This window comes from Dermochelys coriacea, chromosome 2, assembly GCF_009764565.3.
Source record: "Dermochelys coriacea isolate rDerCor1 chromosome 2, rDerCor1.pri.v4, whole genome shotgun sequence".
Lineage (NCBI taxonomy): Eukaryota > Metazoa > Chordata > Testudines > Dermochelyidae > Dermochelys > Dermochelys coriacea.
In genome coordinates, this window is record NC_050069.1 from 724,617 (window position 1) to 740,015 (window position 15,399).

Consider the following 15,399-nt stretch of genomic DNA (forward strand, 5'->3'; position numbering starts at 1 on the left):
TGGCAGCACCCTTCTGTGACTGGGACACATGTGCCAACTCTATCATTGAAGCTGTTGGCACCAAGGGTGTCAGTGTTGAAGGTGGAAGTGCCAGTGTTGACAGTATCCACTTCATTGTCTCTCTTTTGCTGCCTGATTCCAGGGGGTGGTGCCTGCCTGAGAAGTGCTGGCCAACGCTCTGTTCCACTTTGCTGGTTGTCATTTCCTCTGGGTCTGACGTGACGGGCACTGTTGCACAGGAAGTGCATCCCTGGCTTTGCGGGTCTTGAAGGAAAAGTACAAGAGCAACGAACATCTGCCCAGGATATAGCTCTGCCCCAGACAGAAAAGGCAAAAGCTGTGTCCATCAATGAGACGGGGGATGAGTCTGACATAGGATGGGCAGGTTTTGAACCCTGATGGATTAGAGTCTGCCATGTTGGCACAAAGCACCTTGCCCCACATTATAGGTAGGTCCCTTCTTTAATAGAACATCCCAATTAAAGAAAGCAAGGATTTCCTTCATCAAAACAGTCATGAAAAAGACTAGTTTGAAGATCAGGAGAACAGTGATTCAGACACACGCTCCCCCAGGCAGTAAAGAGGAACCGAGGGAGAGTTGTGGCTGCTGCCCCTCATCCTTTCACAGAGGAGAACAGGAGGCACAGGGCACATATGCACCTCTACTCAAAAGAGTCATCTCACAGGGATGAGGCACATACTCATCCCACAGTGGGATTCACAGACATATACTTGAAAAAGAATGGAGGGGTACATGGGGGTGGGCATTTGGATTGACTGGCAGGCAAATACTGAGCTGATGTTGAGCTAACATGGATTAGGGACAAGAGTCAGCAGTGGGGCTTCTCACAGGAGGTCTACGTTCAGCATCATCTGCCGGCACGTGTGCCGTCATCCCCTCCCCCAAATCCTTACAGCAACTCTTGGTGACTCAACTTCTCTCCTTTAAGGCTGGCTTCTTACCCCCCCACCTGCCCGAGAAGACCATTATTCTACTAAAGCCCAACATTCATGCCCGTGAGTGCTGCTGGGCCAGGACAGGCATGTAAAAAAGCAAAGGTGTCAGAAAAAGGGAACAAATTCATCACATTCCCCAGTTCCCTTGCTCTACTTTAACATATACTGCAAATCCTCACCTGCATCCCCATAAAGACCATCATCTCTTGTCCTCCAAAACCACCTTCAGCTAACTCTAACCCACAAATGAGGGACGTTCTCAGCAGTTCCACCAGGGACCTCAGAGCAGCAGCCCTCCAATTCCACTGCCTCCTCCAGTGTGACCATGAGCTCAGCTAAACAGATTCCAAATGTCCCTCCCTACCTTTATGGCTGGAACAAACCCCTTCTCCTCATACCACCCCCAATAATTCACCAAAGGAGAGAGCTTGTTCATTCAAAGCCCTGCAGGCCCCATAGCCAGGGTGCTGAACTCTGCACTGCAGATTGTTAGACCCTGGGGCTCCCCTAGGCGACGAGCCACGAAGGTGCCACAGTCACCAACAGGACACTCACGTGGGGAGGGACTTGAGCAGGTTCTCACGCAGCTCCAGAGTCACCAGATTTGCCAAACTGCAAGAGAAAAGGGAGTGAGGAAGCCAGAATCACTGGGAGTGGAAGCAGGTGGGGCCCTTCAGGAACAAACTCGGATGCTCAGACCCTCCCACAGGGCAGTCCTTTGTATACATGGGTGCACGATGTACACCAGTAGCAGAGGTGGGCTGGGGTTGAAATAAAAATGTCCTCAAATTATCAGGGCTGATGGAAACTTACTATCAAAACACCAGGGGACAGAAGAGAGATGGCATCAGCCTATGGAGCAGCCTGCACCCTGGAGATCAAACCCCACACACAAGGTGATGCCCTGCCCTGGGGGAAGGAAGGACATTCCCCCTCTGAGAAGGCCCTGAGGGTTCTGCCTAACCACTCAGAGCTCATCATGCAGAGAGTCTTGCTGAACTGACTGCAGCTACTGGCCGGGAAGCAAGTGGAGTATGTGCACTAGAGCAGAAGATGGTCTTGTGGAACTCAAGAGGCCTGGGTTCAATCCCTGCCTCTAGCAAAGACTCCCTGTGGGCAAGTCCTTTCCCCTCTTGTGCCACAGTTGCCATCTAGGATACAAGAACAATGATCCTGACTCAGCTGCTGGACTGTCTGGGGGATAACCTCATTAATGTTCCTAAAGCCTCAAGGAGTACAGATAAATAGCTCTTTCCCCCATGGTGTAGGCAACCTCCACGATGGTGGGGGTGCTCGCCTCCTGCCCACCCCACCCCCCTGCACTCCCCACACAACTAGCAAGAAGCATAAGTGCACTCACTTCCCGATATCACTGGGGAGGCTCTGCAAGGACACATCATTCAGGGCCAGGTGGCCCAGATTCCGCAGCTGGGTGAAGCCCTCAGGAAGCCTATGGAGGAAACAGACTCGTAGGACTGGAAGGGACCTCAGTAGGTCATTTAGTCCAGTCCCCTGCACTCATGGCAGGACTAAGCATTATATAGACCATCCCTGACAGGAAGTGACAAAGCCAGCACCATTAGTTTTGTGCACAAACAACCCCGAGTCCCCTCTGCCTCATCCTACTCCCTGAAAAGCTAATCCCTATCCCTGCAAACCTTTATATAGGGAGAGAAACTCACTGCGGCCCTACCCAGTCCAAACAAATGACAATACCTACTGCCTAGATGCATTATGGGGGAGTCGCACACATTGGAGGCAGTTCTGCTCCTGTCTGGCAAACCTTATGCTCACATACCAGCACTAAAAGGAGGCAGCAGAGAGCTAACTCCGATTTAAAGGGGCACACAGTCTGCAGAGGCCTTGGTGCCCACAAGGTACAATGGGTAGGGCAGGAGGAATGGGAGTGTCCGTCTCCAAAGACTGTAATGGACGTTGGGGCATAACATCATTGAGTGGAAAGTGGGCACCTCGGATTCTGTAGTGGAGGACAGAGGAGTCCCAAAAGGACACAGGAGTAAAGGCTACAAAGGCATCAGGATGGGACAGGAAGGGGAAGAGTCCCTCTCCGTAAGGTTCTGGGTAGACTCCCTGAGACCATGTGCTCAGCTCCAGGCACTGTATGAGCAGAGAGATGCTGACAAAAGGGAGGGAGCTCAGAGCAGAGCCGCAGAAAGGTTCTGGGGACCAGCAGGGCTGAGTTACCAGAGGGACACCAAGAGCAGAGCACCTAGGGGCTGACAAAGGAACAAGGCCACTTCTTTTAATAATAGCTTCTCATCTCTGAAGAGGGATGGGGAAGGGGTAAGTTGGGTGTAAGGTTTGGAAACTATCAGGGACAAGACAGCTTCGGAAGGCAGTGACAGGCTTTGGATCACCTCCAGTGTGGCTCTCAGCACTCTCATCAAACCGGCTGCCTCTGATGGTGCGAGGCGGGTGGTGAATCCAGAGGACGGCCATCTCCTAGGATATCAAAATCTTTTCCAACGTGGGTATGCAGGTTGCCAGCCCTGAGAGTATGATGTCCTTTGTCTCCCCGGGAACTGATTCTTACAGGGTGGTCACAGGCTTTGCCTCTTTCTATTTTAGTTCTAGGGAATGTCTGTCAAATATGAGCCGCTGGGCAAGGCAAGCTGGAGAGAATAGGGTGCTTCCCCCTTCCTCACCCCATGCACCGAGTTCAGCCAGGAGAGGAGACTGCCTGCCCGTCCTCTGTCCCTCCCTACCTGGAGAGGGGATTCCCACTGAAGTCAGCAATCTCCAGGGATTTGCAGAATTTGATGCTTTCAGGAATTTCTGGAATGTCTGAAGCAAAGAGGGGAAAAAAAAGACCCCAGTAAGAGCCAGTCACATGGAGATAAGAGTGTACGGCAAAAGCCCATCACATGGATTCATAGATTTCAAGGCCAGAAGGGACCACTGTGATCATCTAGTCTGACCTCCTGTGTAGCACAGACCACAGAACTTCCCCAAAATACTTCCTAGAGCAGATCTTTACAAAAACATTCAGTCTTTATTTAAAAATTAGCAGTGATGGAGAATCCACCACAACCCTTGGTCAATTGTTCTAGAGGGTAATTACTATCACAATTAAAAACGTACACCTTATTTCCCATCTGAATTTGTGAGGATAAGGGAGACCCCAGTGAGAGCCTGTCACACAGTGGGAGGACGGAGACATGGAGACTCCATGGCACAAGAGCAGCTCCCAGCAAAGTTCCCTCTAGGAAGCTCCTGAAGGGCACATCTTCCTTCAGGCACAGGCACTGACGTCCTGGTGACAATGGGTGGCCCATGGAGCAGTGCTCTGGGTGGGGCACTGGGGTGCTGCAAGAGCCTGGTACTGGGCTCCTGACAAGGCCCCTCAAGTTCCCTGGCTGGTTGGCCTTACCATTGCGAGAGATGTCTAGCTCCACCAGCTGCATGAAGTTGGCCACCTCGGGGGGAAGCCTCTGAATCTCATTGTCACTCAGGCCTAGCTTGCGCAGGTTCAGGAGCCGAAAGAAAGGCTGAAAGGAGAAAGCAGCAACAGCTCCATAGGGGATCTCATCCTACCTGCTTACCCCAGCCCTACACAACTGCCAGCAGTGGACAGCTTCCTTCTGGCCAGGCCCCTTCCTGCAGACACGCCACTTCTCAAAGCTGCAGCTGCCACGCAGGAGACAAGCAATGCGAGACTGAGCAGCCAAGGAGGGTGGAGCTAGAATTATCTGGCACAATCCGTGTAGGGAGCAAGAAGCCGTAGGGACCAGCTGCTTAACAGACTCATTGGTGATCCAGAAGAGGTGTAGGGAAGGAGTAAATGGAGTCATTAAGTGTGTCGTGGCCCCAACCCCATTATTCTACAGCCCCTTATCCCCCATCCCCTCTATGCAGGCTGGAAGCTCCTCAGGGCAGAGAACGCCTCTGCTTGTTTTGCAAGCACACAGCAAATCACAGGAATACTAATGCATAAGATGTCTCCATTAATGAAGTCGCCAGCACATGCCACATAGACATGGGAAAGCCAGCCCACACATGTCAACAGAAAGGAGCATACAAAATGGCAGGTGACATGGATGCAAGGAGAGAGATTAGCAAGAGAGGCTATCAGCCTGTCCGACACAGGAAGCCCACAAGCAGATGCAAGGGGATGTTGGGCACCACAGGTAGGAGGAAGCAGTTAAGGAGAATAAGGATATTGCTGAGACGCTACATGTTTTTCTACATCAGTCTCCACCTCAGGAATGCGGGGAGATTCCCGCCCCAGGTTTCATCTTCTCACATGATGCAGACAGTGTGCTCTCAGGGACTATGGTACTTGTAGAGTCCATGTCAGCTGCAATCTGCATATGTTGAAGGGGTCTGAGCCGCTCATTATAAAAGAGGAACAGTAACAATTCCTGGCTTGCCATCTCAGCTTACAGATGATCCCAGACACATTTATCCAATTTCTCAAGACCTCCCATTGTTAGTCAGGACCCAGCCACCTGATCAACCTCTTGATACATTTTATATACCTTCCCCTCTCAGGGTGGCACCCTGTCTATGGGACCAACGCCCTATTTTATACACATTCTCCATTCTCTGGGAGGTGTCTGGGTCCCAGGGACTAGGGGCCCCTCATACCAAAGGGCACCTGCTCACACCGTGTTCCAGCTGAGCGGGATCACTGTCTTAGTCCTGTGAAGGCCATGGACGGGTTCCAGCTACTGCAAGACAGGCCCACTCAGGAGGAAGGGAGCAAGCCAGCCTGGGCACTGAGCTGGTAACTGTACCTTGCTCTCCAGAGCTTTGGAGAACTATTCTCTGTTCTCTTAGGACCCTGCTTTGCTCTGCATGGGTACCAAAGAAATAAGCTACAGCACCAAAAGCACTAGGTGCTGGGCCATAATGTGTACTATTGTAAGCAACAGGGCTAAGGCTGTATGAAGTTTCCATTATAACCCCCTCACTTCAGGCCATGGCTCAAACCATTTGGGAGTCCAAGTGAGAGACCGCATGCACTGCCCCAACGTAAACAATTCCTGTGACCAGTGCCATGGAGGATAGGAGGGAGGAAGTATGCTGGAATGGGGTGGGAAGCAAGCCTTGCTGAGGCAATCAGCCATTCAGGGACCCCCTTGAGACTGGTCAGGAGTATGACCCATTGAAAGCTGAACAGAGGCAGTAGGCAAGATGCAGGTTTTTGTCTCTATGGCTGTGTCTACACTGCCACTTTCAGCGCTAAAACTTTTGTCATTTAGGGGTGTGGGAAAAAAAAAAAACCCTGTGCGACAAGTTTTAGTGCTGAAAAGCACCAGAATAGATGGTGCTTTATCGCCTGGAGCCCCAGCTCCTGATGATAAAGCTACCACCGCTCGTTCAGGGTGTTTTTTGTTTGTTTGTTTTTTTAAAATCACTGGGAGAGCTTTCCCATGGTGATAAAGCATGTCTACACTGCCCATGTCACAGTGCTGTTGTGGCAGCACTGCTGTGGCCGCATCATAACGTGGGCAGTGTAGACATACCCTATGCTCAAAATGATCAGCTAAGGAAGATGGTGCACATGCACGCCTATAGAAAACTCTACTGACAGAAGAAAGCCTCTATCATGAAAGATACTCATAGCCTGGACAGCTCACTATAGCAAGGTACCTCTGAGACTAAGAGCTTACTTAGCAACATTCAAAAAAGGAGACTGGGAACACAGCTAATAAGTTAGATAGGGTGAGGCAAGAGGCTTTCCCTATAGGTAGCAGATTCCATCATTGTCCAGTAGGGAGTTTCTTGCAGCTGGTACTAGCCAAAGTCAGAGACAGAATTTTGAACTAGATGGGCTACAGGGCTGCAGCAATTGCTGTGTTTCCTGAATCACTGCAGAGATATCAAGGACCACTTTCCAAAGGCCCCTCACCAGTTCCCACTGAAATAAATGAGACTACTTGCAGAGCAGGCTACTTACCATGAGAAAGGAGGACATAATTTGGCCCTTGGTGGATTCTCAAAACAGCCTCCATGAAGAGGCAGGGACTCATGTACAGTGTGTAGCGCAAAGTGGTCCTAATTCCTGATTGGGGTCTCTGGACTATACTGCAATATAAATAAAAACTACTCCCACTCTACAGCTATCTGCCTATGATTGTCAGATACCCTTGGAGAAGGTAAGTGTCTTACTCAGGGTCACACCGGAAGTTTGTGATGGAAGTGGGAACAGAGTTATGTCTCAGTCACTAGACTACAGAGCCACACACACAGAAATGACTTCTAATCTATGTAATTATTCTGTCTGCCCATAAGCCACAGGTGGGTAGCCAAAAAAGAAAAGGAGTACTTGTGGCACCTTAGAGACTAACAAATTTATTTGAGCATAAGCTTTCGTGAGCTACAGCTCACTTCATCGGATGGGTAGCCAGGCGCAGCAAGTGCAAGGAGACCTTTATAGTAGACCAGAAAACAGACCCAGAGGCTGAGTGACTTACCTAGACAGCTACACATGGGCCTGAGTTAGACCTCCGTCTGACCCTTCTTTACTAGGTGACCACCTCCACCTTCAGAGTGGGTCATTGATATGAATGAGCCACACTGAAGGCTGCCGGGGTAACAAAATCTGTTCAGTACGTGTGGTGAGGTGGCTGCCCCACACAGCTAAATGGAGGGTTAAAGCAGCCTTCAGGGAGGCTATGGCAGGGATTCAGACCCTGGAAGAATGAAGCAGGTTGCTCCTCGTAGTAGATAGCCTGAGGCAGGAGAGAGAAATCCTGCGGGCCCAGCTGAGGGAGAAACTGGGGAGATAAGACTGGAGGGGGGCCTCTAAGGGGAGGGTGTATGGTGTGGCAGCTGCCCCACACAGGTGGATGGAGGGTTAAAGCAGCCCTCAGGGAGACTGCACAAAACCCAACCAATGGAAGGAGGGCTTGTAGAGAGCCAATCAGGAGAAGATTTGTTTGAACAGCCAATCAGGGCCAGGGAAGGCCATATAAAAGAAGGGCTGCTCAACAGAGCAGAGTCAGTCTCTCCCTAGAGTGCAAGGGAGAAGGACCGGCTCCCTTAGAGTACCACCTTAGATAGAGCAGTGCTGGATAGGGTCAGGGGAGCAATAGGGAGCTCCAGCTTGAGAACTGCCAGGCTGAGGCCCCTGATACAACGGGCCAGGAAGGTGCTAGGGCTAGGGGGAAGCGGCCTAGGGAAACAGGCAGTGGGAGTTGGAGGAGCAGCAGCATGTGTCCACTGGCTATAGGGTCCATGGGTCAGAGCCTGGATTAGTGGGTGGGCCCAGCCCCCTTACCCCCCCCCCACTTGCCACAGAGGGGTGGCCAGTATTCGGACTGTAGTTTATTCCTGAGGTGAGGGGCTAGACCAAAGGTTACAGTAGGACACAGCGGCAAGTGAATGGACTAGAGACAGCCGGTTCCCCCAGAAGCGGGGAGAAAGCAGAGTGGGGCACAGCCCAGCTGTGCCCAGAAGAGGACGCTGTGGTCCGGGGAACGTCGTGGATCTTAGAGGTGGAGCAGAAGTGACAGCGGTGAGACAACACTAGAGGAAGGCGCACTGGCAACCAAGAGCTAATTCCCAGCATGGCCAGCAGGAGGCACCGAGGTGGTGAGTCCCACCCCGTCACAGTAAGATACAGGCCTAGTTCAGCACTGCATAGTAGAGAACAAGGTCTTCTGTCTTCTACAGAGGCCAGATAAGGGGGAGAAAGGTTATATGAAAAGCAGAAAGACAGTACCTATGCCATGAATGGAGCTGTCCACCCTGCTGGAGGGGTTGGGCTAAGGGCTCCCAGCAGCAGGTTTGAAATACTCCTCCTTCCTAGAAATACTAGTTCAAGTCAGCTCTTCACAGTCAATAGGCCAAGACCTATGCAGTTTACTGTGTAGGTTTCTCAAACCAGACCTTAAGTACAGTTGCTTACGTATGTGTATTAGTGAGACAATGAAGCATTGCTGCTCATTTGCTAAGGCTGTACAGAAGATATCTTAAAGTGCTCTAAGAGGAAAGGTGCCTATATAAATTTACAAAAAGAAAAGGAGTACTTGTGGCACCTTAGAGATTAACAAATTTATTTGAGCATAAGCTTTCGTGAGCTACAGCTCACTTCATCGGATGCACTGAGCTGTAGCTCATGAAAGCTTATGCTCAAATAAATTTGTTAATCTCTAAGGTGCCACAAGTACTCCTTTTCTTTTTGCGAATACAGACTAACATGGCTGCTACTCTGAAACCTATATAAATTTAGACTCTTACTGTCTACTATACTTCCATAAGTCACAGGGCATGGGGAGAGCAATATCAGCAGCAAGAGTGCTATTTAATTCAGCTTAACTAGCATAAAGGAGTTTAATAGTAAGGAAACAGGTGTTAAATAGACATTAAATTGTCAACACTAGCCAAGGCCTCAGATCAGAGTAACAATTTCAGAGACTATATCCATTATCCTCCTCCACAGATTCTAGCAAGGGAGATTCAGGTTAGAAATTAGGTAAAGTTAACTATTTATCTTATTATAGTTAAGTTTTGGAATAGGCTCGCAAAGGAGGTAGTGGAATCCCTATCATTGGAGGTTTTTAAGAACAGGTTGGACAAACACCAGTCATGGACGGTCGAGGTTTACTTGGTCCTGTCTCAATCCAGGAGGCTGGACTTGATGACCTCTTGAGGTCCCTTCCAGCCCTAAATTCCTATGATGCTATAGAATTTCATGCAAAAAAATCCTAACTTGGCAAGACTCAGAAAATGCCAAAGGGACATATAGCTCTTGTGTGTGTGAATTATAGATGAAGTGAGCTGTAGCTCAGGAAAGCTTATGCTCTAATAAATTTGTTAGTCTCTAAGGTGCCACAAGTACTCCTTTTCTTTTTGCGAATACAGACTAACACGGCTGCTACTCTGAAACCTGTAAGCTTGACTCGCTCCCCAAGGGAGTCAATGACTGACTTATAGTGCTCTGCATAAAATGTTCCCTGAATGCCACCCTCAGAGCTAGGTGTCAATAATGACTCGTACAGATGAGGTCAAGGAACTGTTTTATGAAGATTTCAGCAGGGTCATCAGAGGGGTGCCAAACTAGGACAAACTCATTGTACTTGAACATTTTAAATGCACACGTAGGAGCTGACTGACACGTGGAGCAGGATGCTAGGCCATCACGACTTTGGATGGTCAAACTCAAATTGCCAACTACTTCTCTTCAAGTGTTCCAAGTTCAATCTCACTATTCCCAACAGTCTTCCAAAAACCAACAAATATAAGACAACACGGAAGCACCCCAGGTCAAAACAGTGGCACCTGCTGGACTATGTAACTGTATGGTTTAAAGACATGAAAGATGTACACATCACCCTGTCACGCTGTGTGGTATGGCTTTCAACAGTGAGTGCCAATCTCAGGTCAGGCTGTCAGAAAACGAGGATTCCCCAAACTGGTTTATTTTCTAGAATTAGATTTCACCAGGCCAGTAACAAATGTGCACTCCGGGATCACTATACCAGTATTACCATGGAGTCACAGATAATCCCCTCAGGATCTCCACCCCACCTTACCACCCAAACTAGATTTTGATATTGGTCGCAATACCAAATATTGCATCACATTAGTTTACTCACACACCAAAGGGCCAGTCGCTTTCCCCAGGTCAAATTGGTACTCCAGATTTCACCAAAGATAATGCTGGAGCCAATTTCTCTAGTAAACTGACTAAAGGTTTATTAGCTAAGAAAAAGAAATGAGTTATTGAGAGGTTAAAGCAGGTAAAATACATTAACAGGAGAATCCAAGTTTGTAGATTAAAAGTGACAGCACAGATATAAAAAAGAAAAGGAGGACTTGTGGCACCTTAGAGACTAACAAATTTATTAGAGCATAAGCTTTCGTGAGCTACAGCTCACTTCATCGGATGCAAGCTTATGCTCAAATTTGTTAGTCTCTATGGTGCCACAAGTACTCCTTTTCTTTTTTGTGAATACAGACTAACACGGCTGCTACTCTGAACACAGATATAGTGATCTTCTAGTTTTCCATAAGCCTCTCAGGGTTCCCCAAAGTAATTTTGGGTATCTCTGTCCAATTACTCAGTATTCTACCATTAAAGTCTATCAGTCCAGAGACGCAGAATCATTTCCTTAAGCCAGTATTTATAGATCCTGTTCACAGAAGGCAAGCTGACAGGTGTCTTCAGCAAAGCCTGGGCTTTTCCTCTGTTGACAGTGAGTAGGAAATGCAGTTTGATCTGTGAACTCAGTGACCCTTGCTTTGACTTTAGCCTTCTACTTCTTTTGCATTCACAAGTAATTTAGTTACAGTGACATATCTAATGCAATTGCCTGCATTACATTCTTATGGGGATAGATCAATGAAAACAATAAGTATCATTCATTAGTATTAATGAAGTTCTAACACCAGAATATACACACTTTGATCTAGAGCAGCAGTACTCAAACTTCATTGCTCCGTGACCTCTTCTGATAACAAAAATTACTACACAACCCGAGGAGGAGGGGACCGAAGAAGGAGTCCACCCGAGTCCTGCTGCCCCGGGCAGGGAGGGGGGCCAAAGCTGAAGCCCTTAGGGGGTCCCGACCCACAATTTGAAAACCCCTGATCTAGGGTTATTTAATTACAGAGACATACACAATGTAATGCAATAAGCAATCAACAAGTTTATAGACAAGTGAAGGCAATGCCATTAACGTTCCCTTTGAACTAAACTAACAAGTAAATTGGTCCATGCATACTAATACACTTCACATTTCTTTGAAATTCACACACATGTGAAATGGCCTATAGCGCCAAACTAAGCTGGTTGTCAGCTCACAAACCCCTTGTTTGAGAGATGCCAAATGCTGGTCAGACCATCAGCTTGTGAAAAGCATGATGTCACTACACTTCTCACTAGAGTGCCCCAAAAGATGCCTCAAATCACCAAAGAAGATCAATGTGACTGCCATTAAGGCAACCTGACAGAAGCTGAGAGATAAGAACAGCCATACTGGGTCAGACCAAAGGTCCTTCAAGCCCAGTATCCTGTCCTCTGACAGTGGCCAATGGTAGGTGCCCTAAATGGAACGAACAGACAGGTTATCATCAAGCGATCCATGCCCTGTCACCCAATCCAGGCTTCTGGCAAACAGAGGCTAGGGACACCATTCCTGCCCATCCTGGCTAATAGCCATTGATGGACCCATCCTCCATTAATCTACCTATCTCCCTTTTGAACCCCGTTATAGTACTGGCCTTCACAACACCCTCTGGCAAGGAGTTCCAGAGCTTGACAGTGCATTGCGTGAAAAAATACTTTCTTGTGTTTGTTTTAAACCTGCCACCTATTAATTTCATTTGGTAGTCCCTTGTTCTTGTATTATGAGAAGGAGTAAATAACACTTCCTTATTTACTTTCTCTATACACATCACATATAATACAGCATCCAAGGTTCTTGGCTTTGTCAAGTAGTAACAGCAGGGATGGTTCGATGAGAATGACCCTGAGAGAGACTGGCTACTGGAGACCAGGCACACTACCCACAAGTCCTGCATGATGGACAAGAAATCAACAAGGAAGAAGGCCACATACCGTCAGGCCACACATACATTACAAACCCGATTGAGGCTAATGAAGAACCACTGGTGGGAGCAGAAGGCTTCAGAACTGCAGAAAGTGGCTGATAAGCATGACATGAAGGCCTTTTTGAAGATCTCTGTGCTGTGTATGGCCCAAAATCCAGTGGTTCAGCCTCTGTCCTCACAGCAGATGGTAACCAGCTGCTCACAAACAAAGGTGATATTCTTTTGCGCTAGGCCAAGGACTTTGATAGTCTCCTGAACTGTCAATCCATTATGTCCAACAAAGCCATCGATTAACTCCCACAGTGTCCTGTCCTGGACAAGCTGTCTGTGTACTCCTCTTTAGATGACATTACCAAGACCATCAATCAGCTTTGCCCAGGCAAGTCTCCAGGCCCTGACAGCATTCCACCTGAAGTGTACAAATGTGGAGGTGTTCAGCTGGTCAGGAAACTCACCAGTATTTAAGACCATCTGGGAACAGGGTACCATGCCCCAGGAGTATAAGAAAGCTTTCATAATCTATCTATATAAAAGGAAGGGAAGCATACCTTGCTGTGAAAACCATTATGGAATCTCTCTGCTGTCAAAAGCAGGGAAGATCCTTACACTGGCTGTCCTCAAGAGACTCTTCTCCCCGCTAGCAGATTCAGTGTATCCGAAGTCACAGTGTAGCTTTCATCCTGACTGTGGCACTAGGGACATGATTTTTGCAGCCCATCAAATACAAGAGAAAGCTCATGAAGAGAACAAGGACCCATGCATGGTGTTGTTGACCTAACCAAAGCTTTCCATATGGTGAAACACCTTCACAAATCTGGACAACTGCCCAGAAAAGACAACTGCTGTAATCCATTCACTTCATGAGGGCCAGAATGATGGAATGTGGTGACTCAGAAGCCTTCCCCATCACCAATGGCACCAAACAAGGATGTGTAACGGCTCCTGTCCTCTTTGCCGTTGCCTTTTCAGCCATGCTCTTGTTTGCATTCCAGGACTTTGACAGAGGTGTACACATCTGGTTTAGATTGGATGGGGTGAGGGGCTGGGGGGGTCTATTCAGTGTTCAGCAACTCAGGGCCTTCACCAAGGTAACTGAACAACTGCTAAGAGAGCTCCCGTTTGCTGACAACTGTCCCCTCTCTGTGCAGACACTCAACATTCCACTTATTGTGGACCGCTCTCCTCAAAATGCTTTGGTTTCACAATCAGCCTGAAAAAGACAGAGATCACGTACCAGTCCGCACCAGACCACCAGCATCATGAGCACCATGATCTCATCATCACAACTGACAACACACCCCTCAGTCAAGGCAATTCTGCTACCTGGGCAATATAATTTCCAGCAATGCTATGTTGGATGAGATCACTCGGCACCTGGTAAAGGCCAGCTTGGCATTTGGCAGGCTCACCCATAGACTCTGGAAGGAGCATGGAGTCTGCCTCAGAACCAAGATAAAAATCTATCGCTCTGTTATACTCACCTCGCTCCTCTACGGCTGCAAGAAATGGACATGCTACCAATACCTCACCAAACAGCTAGAGAGCTTCCACCTTCACTGTCCAGGATCTATCTGCAACATCAAGTGGCAGGACAGGATCCCTAACACTGAAGTCCTTGAGAAGTGCCAAATCCTTGGCATTGAGAACATGCTCATCAGGGCTCAACTTCTGGGTCAGACACATAATCCGCATGGAGGTTTCCTGTATACCAAAAGCAGTACTCTACCGCCAGCTGAGCACAGGAATTCGCTCTAACGTTCGACCCATCCTCGGATATCAAGATACCGCAAAGGCTAACCTCAAAGCATGCAAGACAAACATTAAAACCTGGGAACTCATTGCACTAGACAGACCCAGATGGAAAGGTCTGCAACATAAGGCTGTGTCCACTTTTGAGGTCTCTGCAAGAGAAGAGAACAAGCCAATGCCTCAAATCCTCCCCTCCAACTGCACTTGCAATACATGCACTTGCATTTGCAAATCCAGGATCCGACTCACTTCCCACGTGAGAAGCCATAAAAAAAAAAAATCAATAAACCCATAACTTAAGTCAACACTAGCTAAATACTCCTCAATCCAAGTGACAGGAGAATCCAACAATATGCCAGTAAAAATTTACCTGTAGACCAGGCCTTACAGCAATAGTTTTCAATGATTAAAGCCCTGTCAGTGTTGCTTCAGTAGTAGATCTGACTGTAAATACAATGTTACAAAATAACTGCATATACTTTGTACATAAAATGCAGTTTGCTATGCACTTGTCCTTATCCAATTAAAGTATCACAAAAAATTTCCACAGCAGTGGACAAGTATCAGTTCTGCACACAATTTCCCATTCAGTAAAGAGCAGTATTTAATGATAGCACATCCATTTCTCAGAGTCAGAGCTGAACTTTATTTAAAAATATTTTGACAATAAACCATATAAAAATAAACACTAGTTACAATGGCAGGAAATTGGGTTTTCTATTTCCTGAAGCAAGTCCAAAGCTCTCTAGTGAGCACCATTAACTTCTGCAGCATCTCCGCTTCTGTTTACAAAAATTAAGATTGTAGGTCTTATGATTGCAAAGAAAAACATCTAACTGTCACCCAAGCCTAACTGATGCCATGATTTCTGCCTGAGTCTGCATATGGTCAACTCTGGAACTTCTGTTAATGTTCAGAAGCTTTGCCAGGCTGCAGCATGTCATTACTCCGCTGCAGCTCAGCAAAGCTATGAACCTGGGCAGATGCACTATTAATACAGCTCTATTCCTGAGACACAGTTTGAGATGTTAAACTACTGTTCAAAGGTGGGTCAGTCCAAAAAAAACTGTGTTCCCTTTTTCAGAACTGCAGTACGTGGCTGCTGAGAAATGTAGACTATAAACCCACAAGAGAGAAGGACAAACAGGGTAAAGGCTTTTACTCAGAAGT

At 47.7% G+C, this 15,399-nt stretch overlaps 1 protein-coding gene across 32 annotated transcripts in view; it reads right to left on the minus strand.

The window, feature by feature from the left end:
- The window catches only part of SCRIB (scribble planar cell polarity protein), a 247,753-nt gene that overhangs the window by 214,065 nt on the left and 18,289 nt on the right, over window positions 1-15,399 (minus strand). For all 32 annotated transcript variants that reach the window (XM_043507163.1, XM_043507170.1, XM_043507166.1 and 29 more), the window contains exons 2-5: window positions 4,349-4,466; window positions 3,684-3,762; window positions 2,318-2,407; window positions 1,513-1,569 (exon numbers count right to left, since the gene is read on the minus strand). In XM_043507163.1, the coding sequence (XP_043363098.1) occupies window positions 1,513-1,569; window positions 2,318-2,407; window positions 3,684-3,762; window positions 4,349-4,466 (344 nt within the window). The remainder of the gene's footprint in view (window positions 1-1,512; window positions 1,570-2,317; window positions 2,408-3,683; window positions 3,763-4,348; window positions 4,467-15,399) is intronic.